The sequence below is a fragment of the Ruditapes philippinarum genome, unplaced genomic scaffold (genome assembly GCF_026571515.1).
Source record: "Ruditapes philippinarum isolate M1 unplaced genomic scaffold, ASM2657151v2 ctg5158_1_1_1_1, whole genome shotgun sequence".
Classification (NCBI taxonomy): Eukaryota; Metazoa; Mollusca; class Bivalvia; order Venerida; family Veneridae; genus Ruditapes; species Ruditapes philippinarum.
Genome location: NW_026858260.1, coordinates 40,812 through 62,730, shown reverse-complemented (window position 1 = coordinate 62,730; position 21,919 = coordinate 40,812). Strand labels below are relative to the sequence as shown.

Genomic DNA, 21,919 nt, shown 5'->3' with positions numbered 1-21,919 from the left:
AAATTTTTTTTTTTCTACTTTAGGTGCTCAATTTGTGCCTCTAAATTCTGAACGGAATGGCCACCTGAGGGTTCTTCCCTAAACCCCATTAAAACCTGTAAAAAATACAGGAAATCCGTAAAAGAAAATCCAAAACGGCGGCAAAAATTGAAAGTTAAAGGCTCGGGTTTGATTGAGCATTGTCCATGGACGGTAACTGTAAAGTGCAAACTAAACCGTCCACGACCCCTAGCAACCGACTTAAGACGATTTCAACATTTTTAACAGGTAAATATAACTTTGATTTAGAAAATCCACAGAGTGTTCATACGGGAAAAACCCGATAAAAATGTCAAAGATTTTACAAAAAATGGTCTTCAAAGGAAACCCCCAAAAATTATCACGCACACGCCAATGTTATAAATTGTATGTGTAAAAAATTATTTTCAAATTACATCTTAAGTAAAAAGTGATTGTATTTTCAATGCCATTTCAGCTTCAAATGGTCGTACTTTTTCAATTCAACACTGAATGGTAAGGAAAAAGTTTGATGAATGCCAATACTCCGGAGCGAACTTTACCAAATAACATTATGGGACACACAAGACCTTTTTAATCGTTGAATATGAATGGAAACAGACACAGAACAAAAAGTCCTGGGTTTGTTTACTATCAGCAAACTACCTTTGTTTAATACATAGGTAAATTCCCAAGTTTCGTTTTATATAATCAGTTTGCAATATCAAAAAAAATAAAGATTGGGATAAACCGAGAGTTATAAGGGTCTAAAATTGATTCTAGCAACAAACGTAATAATTTATATTGATTCCTTGACGCCTAAATTTAGATTAAAAAATTTAGGGGATGAAGAATATCTTGGATCCTGACAACCCCGGTACCACTTATATCTGTGTACAATAAAACTTATGAAAAGTGTAGCACAGTCCAGCTTGCGGTTTTTGTATCAATATCATAATTATGATACATATACGTATATTTATCATATAAAGTTTTATTCATCTCAATCCATATCATATCGTATCGTATCATTCATATGATGTCATATCAAATCATAACATAGCTATTTTGGGAAAAGGACCCTAGAATAAATTTTGGGGAAAAATAATTTTAACTTTTGGGAAAACAAAAAAACAAAAAAACAAAGAAAAACAACAATGGCAAAATAGGATTTTTTTTGCAAATTTTTGAGAGGTCCCGTTGCCAAATGGTAACAGGAAAAAATTAAAGATTGAGTATGCTGTTAGCACGACGACAGAAGCCAATGGTCCAGTCCACATTTGTGCCAAGTTCCAAATAAGTTATTGAAGCATTTTTCATAGTTTTCATAGGCAAGTTTGAACTTGTAACGACACGAAGCTTTTTTCAATGAAAACGGGCCTTTTTTCATTTTAACATGCTCAATGCAGTAAAAGGGGGTAATTCAATTTTTTTCTTAAAATTGAAAAGTTTAAATTTTAATGCTGCTTTTTTTTTTAGGAAAATGAGGCTATTTTTTGATTGGGAATGACGTCATTTTCGGTTATTGGGTGAAAATGTTCTGTAAAAATAAATTAAAATAATACAATATTAATGTCATAATCATAATCAAATATTTTTAACTGAAGTCATAATAAATTCAAATTTGTTTGAGAAAATTACATAACATTTTTGTCAAGACATTTAATACAAGATCAATGCCAGAAAATTATTCTGGTGCAAAGAAGATTTTTAAATAAAAGCAGTAAGTATTTTGCTGTTTTATTCAGGGTTGCATGGTTCAGAGGACTTAAACATATCCAAAATAACAATTGGTACAATCGAACATCGGAACGGTGCTATTCTGGCTTGTTCTAACACACCTTTTATCGGGATTGGATAGACAAATGGTATATATATTTTTTTTTTTTTTGGTTTTTCGTTCACATCGACCAGTAAGGTCATATTCGCGACGTTCCAAAGGTTTTTAACTTGTGGAAAGGAAAACCTCAGGTGCTCTTCACTTTTTCCGTACATTATTTCAGGCAACGAACAGGTACCTGAGTAAGAACCACCGACGTTCCGTAAGCTAGCTGGATGCTTCATAAACAGAAGGAATCCAAAGTCCCTGTCCCTGGATTCGAATCCACAGAGGTGAGGGGCAAGTGGTTTTTGAAGTCAGTCCAACGACCTTTACCCACTCGGGCCACGGGACGTTTCCCCAAAATGGCAAATGGTAAAAAAATTTCCATGCAGTGAGTTAACTTGAAAATTAAAGCGATATAATATTGTTTACTCATATGAAATTCAGAATGTATAAGGAAATTCTTTTGAATTTGATATCATCTGATGTTTATCTTATCGTAATCTGTTTGAAAAAAAAGGTTGAATTTAGCTACATATGTACATGTGATGGGCATAATAATTATATTGTTAAAAAAAAACAACAACATAACAATGTACTCGAATCATGATGTAATCAGATTATGGTGAAAGCGTGAAAGAGTCACTAAATTTACTGAAAATAGCACATGACTGTTTTAATATGGAACATTTTTATAATTACTTGATTTGCTGACAACAAAAAAACCCATCGTTGTTATTACTCATAACAAAAACAAATCTTAATATCATGACAGAACGTGAAAGTTGTAAAAGTTTAAAAACTATATACAGCAATATAGCTGGTTCCTGATAAAGTTTTGCCAAATATCTAGTTCATATTAAAAGGACAAGCGAGAAAAACATAAGTTTTTTTCTATTTCAAAATCAGTATTGTAGGTTTAACATTTGACATGCAACCTCCATCCCACTTTCCACTCTCTCTCTCTCTCCTACTTTAAAAATCCCATTTGCTTGGAAACTTGCGTTAGTATACATCATGTTTTGGTTTCTATTTTTAACAATGACATTATCATGGCAATCTACATTGATCTTTGTTTTTTACAGTGTTATTGCATGCAAGTTAAACCTGAGAAAGACATGAGAAAGCTTGGCTGCAATTCTGGGTGTTCTGATACACACAATGCTGCTTGTGGCGGGAACAATTTCACGTCAGTGTACAGAATACTACCTCACAACGGTACTCTAAGGATTACTTTTTGCCGTAGGCTTTAACAAACTTTATTCTGACTCATGTAAATTATTATTTAGAGAACTTCAATCCACTTACCCCTTATCGCTCTTGGATCAAATCACGCAAAGGACTTTGGATTCATTTCGTGTCAGGAAGTTATACAGTTACTTTAAGGAACGTCGATGGTTCTACTCAGGTGCCGCTTCGTGCCTGAAATAATGTACAGAAGTCGTACACTAGTCAAGATGGAAAGTCGTCATATGACCTATTCTGTGTGTGTGTATGTGTGCTTTCAACTAGTAAAATATAGTAAAGTTAAAAAACAAAGTAATCTAAGTCAATTGTTGATTGGCTGTTAAGTCATGTATTGTATCCGGGAAAAGTATCAGGTACCCCTTCATGACTTTCTTACGAGCGGACACCAAATCGCATCCTTTCGACCCTTTTCGTCAAACTTCAGAAAAGAGCCTCGAACACAATAGAAAGAATACGGTATTTCGGTCCTACCTACGCAACACTGTCGGGTACTTGAAACGGTGCAGATTTTCCGTGATACGGTGTTTCAATCCAAGATTGAGGAAGGTAAACAAAAAGGTTCGTGTCATTTTATTTTCTATATATTTAGACAAATCCGTTTTATTTAGTCAAAGAAGAATAGTTGCTTTTAACGTAACAATAAATTCACAATAAGATCAATAAGTTCACAATATATGTTACATATAATATATATATGATTTTTTTACAAAAAAAAAAAATCGAGCGAAGTGGTAAATGTTTGAGAGTGTCTGCGCCGTTGTCAAGACGAAACAGAAAGTAGACAAATTTCGACAAAACAAATTGACAGAACAAATGTTGAAAGTGCACAGATGATTTTATACATTTATTATAATAAGCATGAGTATTCACTTCAATTTATGTGCCTCTTTTACGAAATTGACTACAAAATTTATCACTTCTCCACGTATATTTATTTACAAAAGATTTTAGTAAACATTTCATAAATATCATACGTCATATCATATGTAACATACATTGTGAACTTATTGATCTCATTGTAACATTACATGCAACTATTCTTCTTTTATAATATAAAACGGATTTGTCTAAATGCATAGAAAATAAAATGATACGTACATTCTTGTTGTTTACCTTCCTCCATCTTGGATGGAAGCACCCTATCACGGAAAATCTGCAGTTTCTAGTACCCGACAATGCTCTTAAAAACTTAACATGTAAACTAATAGTAATTTTATGCTAGGAGTTAAATTTATTCCATTATATCGGAAAAAAGTCCAGCAAAAATAAGCAAATTTAAAGGTATAAAAGTAAACAGTATTAGTCTAATGGTTATAGAGACGGAAGTACAAAATTTCTACATGTCGACATGAATTCAGATTAAGAAACAATTGTACATCGATTGATTATGATTGTGATTGTCCGACATATTTTCAATCATAATTTTACCGAAATAGACTATATTTTCCTTTGGATTTCAAATATATATACATTCGCAACACATTACCAAATATTACACCCTCTGTTTTTGTTTACATCTAAAACCACGCAGAAGAACTACAATTCGTATTCATTCCGAGGTTATTATGAATAAAAGCCGAGATGTACCGATTGGTGGACACCTAAGCAGCACCATCGACCTTCCGTAAGCAAACAAGATAGCTTCCTCACATGAAATAATTTAAGTCTCTGGAGGGAGTCGAACCCACTGCGGCAACGTTTTATTTTCGAAATTAAGATTGCCATTCATATACAGGTATACAGCTTTAACTCTGTGTTTATATATTTTTCGGAAGACTCCAGACATATTCCTGAAAAACAAGAGTACAGCAAAAGCTGCCTGATAGTACATATCAACAGCGAAACAAATATTACGAGAGTGTATGAATGGAAATGGTGTTCCGTCAATATATGGGTATTTTGTACGTCTGGTGAGTTATTATTTATATAATAGCTATGATATTTGTCAGGTATGACTTACTGTGTAATTTGAGAACCGCTTCAATTGAGTATTATCTCAACATTTAATAACTTTAATGCATTTTGCAAGGCAATCTGCTGTACGTAAAGGATTACAAAAGGAGGACATGTCATCAGGGGATAATAACAACATTTACATGTATGAAAAACTTAAAATCAACATGCGTTAATGACCACGGCGCATTAATTACTTTATTAATTCATACAGTATTGGTTCTCTAAGCACTGGCCTCAAATCAAATACTTTACTTTGTTTTTAATTTTTTTAATTTGTATTTTCTCAATTTCTTATAATGAAGGTTCATGTACATTGTGTAATAGGGTATATATATGGTTGCATAGTACTGGCAAATGTTTATTAACCTATACTTAAACTATAATTCCAATAAACTATCCTAGATTATATCATTTTTAAATACACCCACATACACATATAGAGCAAATTTTATCATTTTAAATGATACTCCTACAGGGTTCAATATACAGTTGTTGTTATTAAAAAAACATTTTCGTTAAATTCGACTTACATTTGCACAGGTCAAAAGCCAATCATACCTCCTTCCATTCTTCTCCGCCATTATTCAAAACCATAACAAAGCAATTCTTTGCTATGATATGTAATTCCATGTCTGTATTTATTCATTTATATAATTACAAGATCGTATCTTTTGTTGCGTCAGTATTCACTTCGACCCAAAAATCCATTTGATAACGCCTACCTAGTAGAGCTGACCCGCGACAATTTATGGTTATAAAGATGTCCAACAGATTATATGACTGCTTTTGAAACGGTTTATAGCTTTTTTATAACTCGAGCCGTTATATTGCAAACCGAGTGTGTACACATGACCATATAGTTTACCTAACAGACATCTTTATAACGGATTTATAATACAGCATGCTAAATTAATTAAAGGAAAACGAAAATAATTAACTTAACCTTGTATAAAATTTATACAAGTTTGCTTTATTAAAAAGAGCATGCGCCAGGTCTTTTTGCAGCTTAATTGCTCAAATGGCTTAAAATTAAAATTTCTGTTTGGTTGAATTGCATCTGCAAACATTATCGACATATCGGCTATTTCCGTCAATATCCGAGTAAGCTCTTATAAGGAATGTTTCAAAATTAAAGGAGCAGCAAAATTTCGGTACACGATTCAATCGGCCATATAATAGTGTTATGTAATATTGTAGCTATATAGTGTTTACTGTATTTTTTAAAACTAGAAATGTGTCATCATGCCACGGATGCCCCCGCATGCAGCCAAAATTTCAGATGTTATAATATTTAGTTCCAAATTTGTTTGCACAAATTATTTTTTCATTTTAAGTTCAAAGCCCATAAAACTTTTCAATGTTAACACAAACCATTTTCATAGAATATTCAACGCACAGAAATTATTCAGTCTAAACCTTTTGAAAATAGCATATTTCATATTTGTAGCCAAAATAATGGCTACATACATTTCAGTGCTGAAACTGAAAGTTCAAAAATTTTCCAACATTCAAGAAAGATAAGTTTGTCCAAAATCATTGAACCACGACCAAATTGAAACTTAAACTGCTTTTTCCTTGAGTTGTATCTATATTATTTTCAAAGTGAAAGGGACATAACTCTGCCAAAAAATCATCGAACCATGACCAAATTCAAACTTGACCTGCCCATTCCTTTGACATATCCATATGTCAAATTTGAGTTGTTGGGTAGATAATGATAAGAAACTGTAAATTTCATATTATTTTCAAAGTGAAAGGGGCATTACTCTGCCAAAAATCATTGAACCATGACCAAATTCCAACTTGGCCTGGGCATTCCAAAAACATATCCATATGTCAAATTTGAGTTGGATGTGTTGTACCGTTTGGGAGATAATAAACAAAACTGAAAATTTCATATTATTTCCAAAGTGAAAGGGGCATAACTCTGCCAAAAATCATTAAACCATGACCAACTTTGAACTTGACTTGCGCATTCCTGTGACATATCCATATGTCAAGTTTGAGTTGAATGTAATGTACCATTGGGGAGATAATGATCGGAAACTGAAAATTTCATATTATTTTCAAATTGAAAGGGGCATAACTCTGCCAAAAATCATTGAACCATGACCAAATTCGAACTTGAACTGTATTTCCTCACGACATATCCATATGTCAAGTTTGAGTTGAATGTGTTGTACCGTTGGGGAGATAATGAACGGAAACTGAAAATTTCATATTATTTTCAAAGTAAAAGGTGCATAACGCTGCCAAAAATCATCGAACCATGACCAAATTCGAACTTGACCTGTATTTTCTCATGACATATCCATATGTCAAGTTTGAGTTGAATGTATTGTACCATTTGGGAGATAATGAACGGAAACTGAAAATTTCAAATAATTTTAAAGTAAAAAGGGCATAACTCTGCCAAAAATCATCGAACCATGACCAAATTCGAACTTGACCTGTATTTTTTCATGACATATCCATATGTCAAATTTGAGTTGAATGTGTGCAACCGTTACTAAGATAATGAACGGAAACTGATGATGACGGAATGACAGAATGACGGAATGACGGAAGGACGGAACAGGGTAACACTATATGCCCCGGCCATTACATGGCGGGGGCATAAAAAACATGAACAAGTAAACCGCTCTTCAGAAAATAGTTATCAATTTATACAGTTTAAAGGATTAAAAACGGAATGAACCACGTTCGTAGTAGTAAATTTAACAAACATGATACTTTTCGCTTTTTCTTTTATCGATTTGTTCACATCGATGTTAATTTATCGTTTGAGTAGTGTTGTTTTTCTCGCATTAAATGTTTTGTAATTGGTAATGATGATTTTAGGATAAGCAAAAAATGGATGCAGCCAGCAACTGTGGAGAGAATCTGATGACATCTCCAATAACCATCACGATTATCCAATGAAAAGCTACGATACAAACGTTCAGTATTATAAAATGATTTACCCTGTTTACCTGTACTGTAGCAATGCACGGATTTGCAATTGTGGAATGTGTGATATAGTTTGAAAACCTTTCTTGTGTTTGTTAGATTCAGACCAGTCAGTCACAGTACATCAAGAAAAGAACATTTGGAGGGATGCAGCGACACTGTGTTTTCGAACACATGGTTATCCAACTGGATATAAAGACGTTCGGAACGTGACTTACGTGGGCATATACGGCTGGACAGGGGTCGTTCGGAGTGACGTTATTTACAAAGATACTGGTTTCTTTTTTAATGATGTTTTCAAAAGATCTTTCTGTCAAGTAAAATTAATGTCAAGCGAAATTTGCGAACTATATTTTCAAAATCAGACACAGCATTCAGATAAACTCGTCATCGAATGCATCTTTTTAAAAGTTTTTTACTGTTTTTTTTTCTATACAGCATTTTCTATACAATATGACAATGTTTCACTAACAGAGTTAAGAAAAGTCAAAGCAGTTGAAGCTATGAAAAAGTATGTGCTCACGGTTCTGCAGCGTACGACGTTGTCATTGATGAAATATTGCACTGCAACTAATGTACATAATTATGAACTATATTTTGGTAAAGGTTAAAGGAAAAGCTTTTGTTTAACTTCATTTAAGTTAAGGTTCCTGGAAGATAAAGTGTCACAAATAACGTACACGCAATACGTTGTTTTTTGTATTATAAATACGTTTATGCATAAATAACTGATACATAAATACGTTAATATGATAATAACCAATGGCCATGTAACCAGAAATCAATTTTTTTTGGGTCGTGTATGAGGTCTTTTTTACTTTTTACTTGTAATCCTGACTTGGTCTCTTAGGCTTAAAGGCCCATTATGCCCCAGAAATACATTTAATTGTATTTTTCAAACCATTTTTATTTCTATTGTCCTGTTTCAGATTCCAAAAACATGAGTAACCTTTGAATGGCCAATTACTAAACTCTTTTCCGCTTTGTTGCTTTTTGCAATTAGATCTAGTATTTTGTATTTAAGTGAAAATACTACTTTGTTTACAGTTTGCTACTCTTATGATTAATAAATTAACAATCAGCGCTACTTTCCTCAGTTGAAAAGCATCAACATGCTCTAAAACCATGATTATTAAAACATTATAAAACTCATATTTGCACTTTCTAAATAAGGAAAAATTTATTTATTTCTGAGAAATAATGCGCCTTTTAAGGCAAAATTGAAGAGCATGCAATACCATCAAACGTGTGTACATATAATCAATTGTCATTTGATTTAAACAAATATTTTCTTTTGTTTGACACTGCTTGGGTTTATAGTTACTCTTGTCCGTCCGTCCATCCGTTCGTCAGTCCTTCCGTCCGTTCTCTTTTTGTGTCGCACATAGCTCATAAAGTAATTGACCTAAAGTCATGAAACCTTATAGGAATGTTGAGCAGCATGTGAAGTTGTGCACCTAGGTATTTTCATGTGGATATATTTATTGTCCTTGAATAAGTAAAAATACCAATTTTCAACTTGTGTCGCTCGTTACTAAAAAATATTTGACTTAGAGTCATGAAACCTTACAGGAATGTTGCCCAACATGTGTAGTTGTGCATCAGGTTATTTTCTTGTGGATATTTTTAGTATTTAGACTTATTACCCTTGACTTTGTAAAATTTACAATATTCGACTTATGTTGCACGTAACTCAAACAGTATTTGACCTGTATGCCTGAAAGTTTACAAGAATGTTGGTCAGCATGTGTACTTATGCACCTTGGGGTTTTCTTGTGGATTTATTCAGTTTTTGTAGTATCTGCCCTTTACTTAATAAAAGGTTTTTAGTTTTCAACGTGGGCACATGAAGCAAAAAATAAAAAAAATGACCTAGATACATAAGATTGACAAATCGGTGGAGTGAAGGGGCACCCGTGTTCTATGGACACATTTCTAGTTTTATCTGTTATTACTTTTTTAATATAATTATCTAAATTATGCGATTCAGCACCTTGGTTTTGTTTACTCATTTTAGATTTAGAATACTCGAAAAATTCTTTAGACATCAGTTATGGGTATTTGAAATATGATAGTTCCGTCGGATATGTTTTAAACTTTTCAAAAGAAGACACAAGAAACTATATTCTCTGCAATGGTAAGATTTTATTTATATTCTATGTATTTTGTTCGTTTAAATCTAATACCTACGGTGGTATAAAAGTGACATTTGCAATTTGTTTCATACGAAAAAAAAATTAAAAATACGTATGAAAGACAGAAAAGTATATATATTTATATAAAATGCTAATGTCACTTTTATGTTACTTTAAATATCTCATTACTAAATGTGCACAGGGCAAATTTTAATTGTAATGAGATCTTTCATCATGAAAAAAAAAAACAAAAAAAAAACAAACTAAATGTGAACTTGCAAATAATTTAGCGAAAACTTTTATGCCGGAAAGTACAGTTAACAATACTGCAAATAAAGTTCTCGATTTTTCATTGATTGAAATGTACTTTTTTATTGTCATTTAATACAGGATCTACGATATATCCTTTCAAGAATCTCGTTTGTCTTCTTACTTAAATAGCGGACATCCGTTGCTTCAATTTGTAACTCATCGTATATTTTGTGATAATTGCAATTTTGATGATTGTTGCTCACTTATAACAAATATTTTTTTGATATGTGTTATAACCTTAAAACTGTTACTTACTGTACATGTATAAATAAGAGGATTGCACGATTTTGTGGACTTTGATAGGCTAAAACATCTCTATTCATTACCTTTATAACGATATAAACACAAGCCATCACAGTTGATGGCATCAGCGCCGAAGCGCGACGCCCTTATGGAATTAACTCAGATTTTGCGAAAGGGCAATTGCAACTTCTCGAGCTTTTTCGTCGGCCATAATAACCGAACATTCCGATTGGTATGAGTGTTTGATTATCATAAATGAAATGTCGCGATATGTAAAATGAAAAGCGAACTGGATAATTTCGCAATGTAAGCATTTTCAAATGAAATTGTCTTATCCGTCAATTAATCGCGCTCTTCGGTATTTTTATTAATCAGTTTGTAGTACAAAGTAGGTTTTTATGTGTGTTAATATTGCTTTACCTATAAATAGAATGATGACCTGAAAGTCCGAAAATACATTTATAGAAGTAGTTTAAGTTTATCGAAACATTCATTCGTGTCGCAACGAATTGGAGAATTTTACAGGAAATGAAATCCAAACATATCAAAATAATTAATTGAAATCTTTAAGTAGGCATTTTTTACGAATTGTTTTATCATAGTATTATAATTCTTCTTCTGCAATTTTAACATGAGTTGTTATGGATTTTTACTTTATTGATAGGCATGTAAACACACTGATGGGTCAGACTAGGATATTCAAATAATAGAATGACCTCGCAAATCAATCACTTAACAGACATTGTTCATTTTGACTATAATGTTGCATGTTCCATGAACTTGAAATTCTATCAAATAACCAATATTAATGATTATATCCAAAAACACCCCTATATAGTATAAATAAACATATACTCTAAAGGGGGGTATATTTTGAATATTATAGACCTGTATATTTGGATAGAATTAAAGTTCCTGTGGGAAAAACATTTAATATACAAATCTCTACTATGCATACCAAAGTTCATGATGAACAATTACTTTCGTCAGCCTATTCATAAATGATATACAATACTGGTTAAAACCAATTAACAATTGAAAAGTTTATAAGAATATCTGGTCATCAGATGTCTACTAGTTCATCTTCACTTGCTGCATTTCTTGCTTTGACGCCATTTGATGCTTTGCATTAATGCTTTTCTTGTATACTACTAGTATAATCGCAATTCTAGTAGATTAAGTCGATGACGACTGCTGTCTGGAAACGGGTTGAGAATATTGTAGAAAAATGGTTCGCGAAAAACTCCGTTATTCGGTAAAGCAGATTTTTACTGATTTTGTGGAAGTTTATGTGTCTAATAAGTTTTAAGACAGTTCGTAGGTGGAGAAAAATAATCTGACTGGCACACATGACCATGAGTACTAAGAATATCCTTTATTGTATATTCTTCTCCTGTGATAGTATAAAACGAAAGGCAAAAGTATTACAGACCTGTATTACCGAGATGTAATGCTACAAAAGCTCAAGAAATATTGTCAGAAACTACTCGTTGTGAGTATTTAGGCATGTTCGTTTACTTCATAATAACGACCCATTAAATGATTCTAATATTTTGAAGTAATTTTTCGGGGAAGGTTACCGTCGTGCCACACCAACCATACTCTCCGGATCTTAACCAAATAGAATTAAAACTCTCCAGACAGACCCTCGGTTAAGTCATTAATCAGTGCCCCAGAGGTCTACTTATAAAAGCGTACAGTGACACATTTCATGATTAAAATTATGTTCAATATATTTTAAACTGCTGAGAATCTTATTGAAAGGATGTTATTTCATTTTGAGTCGGATGCTTAAGAGATATCATAAGTACACATTACATAATTATCGGAAAAAACACCCTCGTAATACTTTAACAAACGTCACTTGAGTAATTCCTCTCAATAATAATCATTGGAAATATCATTTTTCATTATATCTATTGGTAAAATTAAAAAATAAAAATATGAATGATGTTATTCATTATGACTGTACACCTAACTGAGTTATAATGAATACAACCTCTAATAATTGACGTAAGCGGTGCTTCAATAAAACATTCCTTTGGTTCAGTGGTTTAGAGCGATAAGTTACTTTTAGTGTAAACTGTATTATACATGTAACTGTCTCTCACCTCTTGTTCCGCTTCGTGTCAAGTATGTTTAACATTTTTTCACAGTTAAACCTGTAAGAACAGAAACAACAAAATTGACAACTATCGCTAATGATGATAACCCTTCGCCTACAAAACACACTCATGTAACTTGTATGTGATTTATACATTCATCTGTTCCGAGTGTTGAAGAAAGTTAAATATAAATTTGATAATCATTAATAGTTTTATATATTAAAGAAACTTATTAATTTCAAGCAGATACCGGTATTAAAATATCTCACTTTCCACGATCGATATAACTTACGGAGCAAGAAATATTTTACAACAAATATAAAACAGTAAAACGATCGCAATTCTTTCTTTATACACAGCCGCATTGACTTCTTCATACACAGCCGCATCGGTTTTTGTATACACAAACCAAATGGTTTTGTATATACATCCCAAATGTTTTTTTGTCTAAACAATAAAAACAATATCTGTTCATATAACAGAAATGTTTTTTACTGATAAAAGTATTTTTTCTTCATATAACCACTTCTTTTTTTTTGTTCAGTGATTTGATTTAGAGCATTGTGTAAGATTGCATGTAATTTTCATTGTTACAGTCTATTGTAATGTTTTATGCCAAGTATGTTTAACATCTTTTCACAGATAGGTATGAAGGAAAAGAAACAACACAATTGACAACTATCGCTAGTGATGATCATTCTCCGCCTACAAAACATACTCAAGTAACCAGTATGTGATTTATACATTAACCTGTTTTAATATTTCAGAAAATTATAATAATTGATATGTTTTGAAGATTAAATGACCTTACTAACAGAGCAAGAAAATATTATAACAGGTATTAAACAGTAAATCAATTGTTCTGTGATAAGCATTGTCACAAATTGTTAATATTTTGTTCAAGTATATAACTGTACTAATACTGATGTTCGGATATACACCATGTCTAAACTGATAGGTATTTACAATGATTACAGCAATGACAACAGAACGACTATCATCGACACATTTGACAAACAAACCAAACACATCTGTTTCGTTGGCTGATGAGGTTAGAAAGTCACATAATGACTCATCGACCAAAGGTAAAGGACAAAATCAAAATCGAATAAGTGCCTTTGTTTCCATTTGCAAAATGGTTCCTTTGAGAGTGTAAAAGCATACTCAGTGAAATGGATTGATGTTTTTACAAATTAGAGTTAAATGGTAGCAATACAAAACATCATTAACCAAAACATGATTTTTCACAAGACAAAAGTACATGTAGCATGCATTTCGAAAGGTTACTTTTCCGTACAACAACATGACAGTGTTATTTATAAGTTACTCATCAACAGTAGTAAGTCATACTAAAATGCTTGTGACTTTTCATATTCCATTATATTAAGGTTTTCCCTTTGATGTATTTCACATGAGCATGTATTTACTTGAATCAGTCGGAATAATTTCCCTAAGTAAAATAAATATACATCTCTTATGTTCATGTTGAATAGATAACTAGATAACTGGTTAATTATCCAAATAAGAAAAGAAAGAGGAGATGGATTTTGTAAATATTTAAGCTGATCAAGTAGAGCTTGAAAATAACAAAGAAGCCATTGCAAATATGTTAACACTTGCAAACACTTAAACTTTTATTCCATTACTGTATCTCTTTCTTAGCAGTATTATTTGGTTAAGAGGCATTAATTGCCTTTCTAGCATTGAAATTTAGCATCATTACTGATTTAAAATGTATCATTCATTTCACAATGAATAAAGACCGATAAATGTTTATTTTCAGATACTGACATACCTGTCATTGTAGGCGTATCAGTTTCAGCTACCCTGGCTGTCGTTATAATGGTGATCATTCTGATCCTAGTCCAACGGTATGTTTCCTCATTTGAAAGGAATTTAGATACTATAAGCCTCCTAAGATGTTTTCATAGTGCAAGGTAACTTACTTCTTGGTGAAGTTAACAAAAAATATCAATGTTTCTTTTCCAAAACAGGATTGAAGTAAATTTTTTTTTTCACAAGTATGTGTTGATATTTATGTATTTATGAAATATGCTTTATTTTATTTATTTTATTTATTTTAGCATTTATATAAAGTATTTCTAATTGGTTTTACATTTGTGATTTATTCTTCTTTTCTGCTGATATATTTTTATAGGAAGAAAATACTTTGTTGCACTGAAGGAAAGCAGTTAACTGAGGTGGCTGATCAAAAAACTTCAAAGACTAAAAATCCTATTTCACACGTAAACAATTCATACGAGCTTGTTGATGCTGAATATATAGATACAGCTATCAAAACAACATCTGATTTGTGTGATGACACTTACAACATGCCCGAACAAGAAGCAGATGAAGTAAACACGAACGAAACAACATACGACATCGCTGGTACCGACAGACAAACATTTAAGCAGGAACACGACAATATATATAATAAACTTCAATCTGAAAGCAGTCCCATCTACGATCACACCAATGATAAATCTAAAACTGGAATTCAAGCGTCTGATCATACATACAACACAACGAACGATATATCAGTGAATTCTGGATTTAAACTTGGCGGCAATCATGCAGTTGGTATGAATACGATTGAGGAAAGCCCTTACAATCACACTAACTCTGATCTGTTTGAACGAAAACAAGTGGACAATGTCTACAACACTGCTAGCTTTCAGTAAAATGTTGAAAGGAAAGGAACACGCACAATTCATTTTATAAGCTAATATAGAAGACATATGAAAGATAGTGTATTATTATTATAAGACACTACGCCGTACGTGAGAACGGAAAGTTATGTTGGCATATATTTTATCTTTTTGTAAAACAAATTACTTCTAAGGTTATGAAGCCGCTCTAACGCTACTAGTATATCGAGGAATGTTCGAGGAATGTTTGTAGAAAATATTCTTTATTCTGTGTGCCCTTTGTGTGCCATTGATTGTGACATATTCCGTAGCAGGTACTCTAATGAACGCTTGATGAATAACCATTTGTTTTTGTTTTCTCCGATCTTCTATGACCAGTATTGACATTCTCAAATAATTATTAAAGTTTTAGAAGGAAAACAAAAAGCAGAAACAAACGAATCAATTAAGATTGGCTGTACTGATTCAACAGGTGTCTTTACTATTTTTTGTATAAATTAATAGACTGTTCAATTGTGAGTATTGAGAAACACAAGTCTTCTTGATACTTTAAATAGCTAATCAGAGCACAACGTGCTTAAGTTGAGCTATTATCACCACTCATCGCCAATCATCCGGCACCTGTCCGTACGGACTCGAGTGACATTATGGGATGAATATTCGTGTTCATCTAGTACAGCCTTGTGGGGAAAAGTTTGCTGACTGATGGGGTGAAAATAAATTGCTTATGGGATTTCAGAGATCAAGGAAATTACCCCATAATGTCAACTCAAGGAGAACGTCCGTCCGTCAACACTTCTCTTTAATCAACATCTCCTCCTTAACCACCTGGTCAATAATACCAAAACTTTCTAGGATTCGTTGTATACTCTTTTTTTTGAAAAGAAATTGGCTATTACACATTAAACGTCTATTCCTGAAGAATTGTTTATTTGTTTAACATCTTATCTTAAATCAATACATGTAATGATATAGACTGCTTATTTTACACTCAGACGATGATTGATATTTTCAGTCTATTTCAACATTTCATACATTATATGATAACGATAACGAAAAACATACCCACAGATTTCAACAACATATGCTTTATAGATACTATAAAATCAAAATGTTATGCTTTAAGCTTATTTATTGAAGTGAATTGATTAAGAAATGGTGCTTTTAATTGTTAAGCGACTTGTTTAGTTTCCTCAGTAAAGCATTTGGAGTTTGAAATACGCAAATATGATATGTCTTTGAATGATTTCCGAATCACGCGCCATTCTAGCCCTTTCTAGTTCTTGTGGGTTTGAATTTAGCCGGACCATAAATATTACAGCCTTGTTTTAAGGCCGCACGCCAGATTCATGCTAATTTTCATAAAATGTTGAAAATGTATTTGAAAGTATCATTTTTTGTATCATTTTTTGAAGTTACCAAAGGAAGCAATTTACATTTTCTGACACTACAACCCACCTTAATTACCAAAGAAAGGTCAAAATATGCAAAAATAGCCATTACTACGTTAATAACGCAGTAGAAATATTGTTGTCAATCAGTCATTAATCGCAGATAACATATAAAATATGTATGAAGTTAGCAGTGAACAGTGAGTTAAGCAAAAATGCATTACGATTTATAAAGGGAAATCAATGATCTGTTGTAATACTCAGCAGACCAAACAATCTAACGAGCATTCCTTAATATAGAGTAAACTGTTCTTAGGTACTTAAAGACTAACAGGAATTATTGGTGCCAATAGAGTCCATATATTTGGTCTGCGACTTATTCTGTGACACTCGCACACTTTCAATAATTTTTGGTGCTATTGCAGATTATGACATTTCTGACTTTTAAGGGCTCACAGATTCCATTGCAATCCAGCAGAGCAATTTTACTCTAAAATTATCTGCATTGGCATCAAAAATTATGGAAAGTCTTTGAGTGCCTAAGAATCAGTTGCAAACCAACGAAATGGACTCTACATTGTCATTGGAAGTAATAATATCATCATCTCCACTGGCACCAAAAATTTCGGAAACTCTGCGAGTGTCCAAGTATAAGTCGCAGACTAACAATATGGACTCTGGAGGGTCCATAAAAGTAAAAAATGTCATTATCTGCATTGTCACCAGGGTCCCTAGAAGTCTGCGAGGATGTCAGTTGCAGCCACAGATGCAGACTAGTAAAATAGATCTCGGATGGTCTCTAGGCTACAAAAATAACATTGGTACTATTTGTCTGTCAATCCTTCATTGATTAAAACATACATGTATTATATTTTGCCTTAATCACACTCGCTTTTCTCCAATGGAAAAAGAGGTTTTATTCAAAACGAAGTCATGCACGGTTTTGTTTCCGTTTGCGACCATGCGATATGGTACGAGATTGGCTCAGAACCTATATGAAATTTAAACAAAAAGTCATATCGGTTTCAAATCTTCAGATATTTCAGTTCAATATATTTCAACCTACATGCAAAATTCGATAGATTTTATGACATTGGTTTACAAAAAACAGACACCTGAAACTATGCAGTAACGACGCATGACGTCTTATCTATGGAAACATGATTCCATGAAAGTCCTCTTTCACATTCATTTATCTCGTGCCCGACTAGGCACCAATCGTATCGGATCCGCTCGCATTCCAAGAATGTCTGTTGATATTTTGTGTGCAGAACTGTTTCTGATCCCTTATCAGTCTGTAAGTGTGACACATCTTCGCCTCGCCCTCCGATGCCGATAATTGAATTAGTGTTGCTTTACCCGCTAGAAAATCGCTTGCAAAACGCCTTTCCATCTTCTTTGATAAACTTATAAACGTCCGTGTCATATGCAAATCTTGCATATATATTTAAATCGTTCTTTCCTGTGTTATTTTATCATTTTGATTGTCGTATTTGATAAGATTTTAAGAGATGTGCATAACTTTTGTCCATTTTCGTTGTTTATGAACGACAAATTACGTATTTTATTACTTTTTCTTTGTAACTGGTTTAGATAATTGAGCGTGTTGTAACAACACATTAATGTATGATTTCAAAACTTTTAATGAGATACATTAAACACTGTTCGTAAAATTTTTGCTGAGGTTAGATTATTCGATGGTAATTACAAATATTTTACAAAAGCGACAAAAATGCATTATATTTGACTTATGGAACTTTCTGCGAACATTATGGACAGCCCTTGTGCAAGTAATTACATGTAAAATAGTTACCAATTATTATTATGAGTATTATTATCTACTTTCCTATCAAGGATGACAAACAATATGTAACTCTTGACTTGTTGATTCAAGTACTTTTACTTTTTACTTCCTTGTCGCAAGAAATAACGGTATATTTATATGAAAAATCATCTTTAGTATTATCATCGTGCAATGACGGGACATCACGAAAATTAAGCAATAAGTGTAATTGAAGATATATATTTATTTTATGCTTTTCAGTGGATTACTGATTTATCCGTTAAAATTATATTTGATAATTTCACAGTGAAAAATATCAAAATATAATTTCACTTTTTTCAATGACGAAACTACTTTTTTAAGATTTTCCCCATGTGGTACCTCAATTTTATTTTTACGGAAATTCTGACAATGTCAGGCTGTTAAAAGAAATAGCAAAGCTGAAATAGATAAATAACTTAAATGTCAAAAGTAACACAGAGAGAAAACTTACTTCTATTCCTTAAATTCCAATTTCGTCTCTAAATTTTTTTTGTTTCGTTTTTACAGTCTGAAAAATACATCCCTTCCCCATGCAAAACTGCTCTTGATGACATTTGGGCATATTAAAGTATCCTACGAGCAATAACTGCCGTATGCTTTATGAAAAATTGAAAAGCATTGACAGCCATCACTCGTAAAATAAATAAAACAACCCAGCGTTCCTTCAGCAGCTTCCAAGTTTTCCATTTTCCTAGCTCCTTTTCTGAATGTTTTCACTTCTGTCAACCCTTATTTTTTGTCTGTTACAATCCTCAAATAAGTTTTCTTTCTTTTAAAAAGGTGTATGACTAACAAATCCAAATTATATCTTTCTGAATCTTACACAATTATTTTCCTCCCATGAAATACACAACTTTAAAAAATGGCTGCCGTTTACATTTTAGAAAGCCAGGTCTAATATAAATTCGCAGTAAGTAACAGAAATATGGATGGATGGTTGGAATTTTCTCCTGCAAGAATTGTTTGTTTTTATTATTAAAACAACCGATCATTCATATTTTTTTAATAAAATGAATAAATATCACCGTCATTTAACCTTGATTGGAGGACTTATTTTTCAGCTCAAGACTTCTTGTTTTAAATGAGAAATTCCGTCTAAATGGGGCTCTCAATGGGGGAAACAGATTTTAATATTAACGTTAAAATTATGGAAATTTCGTTTTAACTTGTTTTTAAGCATAAAATAAAAAGAAAATTTGTCTGTTTGTTGTGTAAGATGTAATTTTATTTCATCTCGTGAACTTTAAAAACAGTATTCTCACTCGTGGCTACGCCACTCGTGAGAATACTGTTTTTAAAGCTCACTCGATGAAATAAAATTTCATCTTACACACAAACAAACAAATATCCTCTATATATAGACCTAAGTGAAGTGCACAGCTACTTACCATTAAATTGTCTTATATATGCACCAAGGTTTAATTATAATATTTTCGGAAAAGACACTTGTATATGGAAGGAAAAAAAAGATTCAATGTGGATAATGAAACTGGATATATTCAATTTTTGTCTTTTAGTGATCATATTTCAAGGTAAGTTCCTGTATGTTTGTTGAATGTTGCATTGTCACATAAATGAAATACAATTGATACATAAATTAAATACATTTCACAATGGATACTTTAAATCAGTACATAACAATTGACAACTAAATTAATGTTTTCATGAATTGTGTAAAATGATAATGTCTGATGTTCACCGAGTTCTTTTGAGTGGAACCTATATACACCGGATGGCTTTCGGACCAAGCTTTTGTCCTGTTGAAATGAGTTTATTGACTGCACACATTTTAAACTTAGTCAGTCTAAAACCAATATTAAACTCTTCCCGAAGCATACTTAAGACATGCGTGATGTAAAGTTTATAAAGAAAATTGTTAGAACTTCAATTGAACACGTACATTTATCGGACTGTTTTCTTGGCTTAATATTTTTATGATTAAAAGTCCCCAAAACCGATCACATTTTTACAAGCTTATAAATATAATTTGATTAAATGACGCTTTTCAATTTTCGGATATTTTATGAACAATTATCACAGGGCCACCACCAACAAAAAAAATCAACACAAACAAAAAACACTCATATATCGATTTTTACTGGAAATTTATTCTTATAATGTTTTATGCAAAAAAATCATTGGGTAATTTTTACTATTTTAGATACATGGTGTTATCACATTTCAAATTCAACATTTACGTGGACCAAGAAAAGAGATGAATGCAAGATTGCGTCACCTACCATACAGTATGGTAATCAAAACCTCATCGTTGATATGCATGGAAACATTATAAAGCAAGAGGTCTGGGTCGGTTACTATCAACAAACTGCTTTATTTGAGTATATTTGTAAATTTTTATATATCATTAAGATGTTTTCTTTACCTAGAATGTGTAACAATCTGAAACCAATTAACATATAGTTTTTATCAAAGTGGTCTGTTAACCTTGACACAAAGCTATTTTATAATACATTCTAACCTCTGTAGTTTTGAAATAAATATATTTGATAGGAAAACGGATAAGGGGCCGATTGAGAATCGATCTCTCGCATCCGAAAATCTAGTACCACTCGAAAACAACTCATCGTATCATATATATGATAAACATATCGGCAAAATTAACATGTGCTCAATTTGTCATAACAATAGGTGCTGTATGAAGTATTTCTTGAAAACAAATACAACCACTCACAAATGATATATACGTGCAAGAGCATTTTAATTAAATAACATTTAATGCTTATACTGTTGTTTCATTCAGGATGCATGAGTTCAGAGGACTTAAACATAATCAAAATACAGCTTGGTACAAAGAATATCGGATGGTGCTATTCTGCTTGTTCCCACACGCCGTTTATTGGGATACAGAAACAAACGGTATAATATAATCGTGCAATGAATAAAGTTTAAAAAAGATACATATAAACGATATGACAGATCTAGTGACTTCTACATAAGTATATATGAAAGTTATTTTGATTGTAGTGTCTTATAGATTTACATGAGTATGATCTATTCTCTTTCTGACATCGTAAACTATTCGGTTATTTTAATGTTATCTCACAACGGTAAATACAAGATTTTTCTTTATTTTTTAAATACCATTAATGCTTTTTAAAATGCTATTCTTATGCAAATTTAAAGTGATTTCAATATGGTTAAAAATACAGACAAGTGAAACAATAAAAGTAATGTAAGCATCCGACACTAACACTGTTTTTGAATTATAGAACAAATATACAAAAATAAACATTTCAACTTTACGGGGTTAAAAATGTAATATGA

At 32.2% G+C, this 21,919-nt stretch overlaps 1 protein-coding gene and 1 long non-coding RNA gene across 5 annotated transcripts; both read left to right on the top strand.

Annotated features, from left to right (window-relative positions):
- Positions 1-2,887: 2,887 nt before the first annotated feature.
- Positions 2,888-16,535, top strand: LOC132752592 (uncharacterized). Of its 4 annotated transcripts, XM_060742927.1 has the most exons (8): positions 2,888-3,037; positions 4,843-4,977; positions 8,072-8,248; positions 9,990-10,109; positions 13,410-13,496; positions 13,745-13,852; positions 14,551-14,638; positions 14,926-16,535. In XM_060742927.1, exons 1-8 carry the CDS (start codon positions 2,914-2,916, stop codon positions 15,449-15,451), a joined length of 1,365 nt encoding a protein of 454 aa, XP_060598910.1. In that variant the 5' UTR covers positions 2,888-2,913; the 3' UTR covers positions 15,452-16,535. The 4 variants fall into 4 exon arrangements, with proteins under 4 accessions (XP_060598910.1, XP_060598911.1, XP_060598912.1 ...); XM_060742928.1 differs by lacking the exon at positions 13,410-13,496; XM_060742929.1 differs by lacking the exon at positions 13,745-13,852.
- Positions 16,536-19,998: 3,463 nt separating this feature from the next.
- Positions 19,999-21,914, top strand: LOC132752596 (uncharacterized). The gene is made up of 3 exons (XR_009628834.1): positions 19,999-20,166; positions 20,796-20,981; positions 21,396-21,914. It is a non-coding gene; the product is annotated as an uncharacterized LOC132752596 (long non-coding RNA).
- The last annotated feature ends 5 nt before the right edge of the window (positions 21,915-21,919 follow it).

What these genes read in the sequence shown, in the direction of transcription:
- LOC132752592 (XM_060742927.1), top strand. Translation starts at nt 2,914, where the DNA reads ATGCAAGTTAAACCTGAGAAAGACATGAGAAAGCTTGGCTGCAATTCT. An exon ending in AAAACATACTCAAGTAACCA is followed by an intron (nt 13,497 to 13,744) that starts GTATGTGATTTA and finishes CAATGATTACAG; the next exon opens with CAATGACAACAGAACGACTA. An exon ending in TAATGACTCATCGACCAAAG is followed by an intron (nt 13,853 to 14,550) that starts GTAAAGGACAAA and finishes GTTTATTTTCAG; the next exon opens with ATACTGACATACCTGTCATT.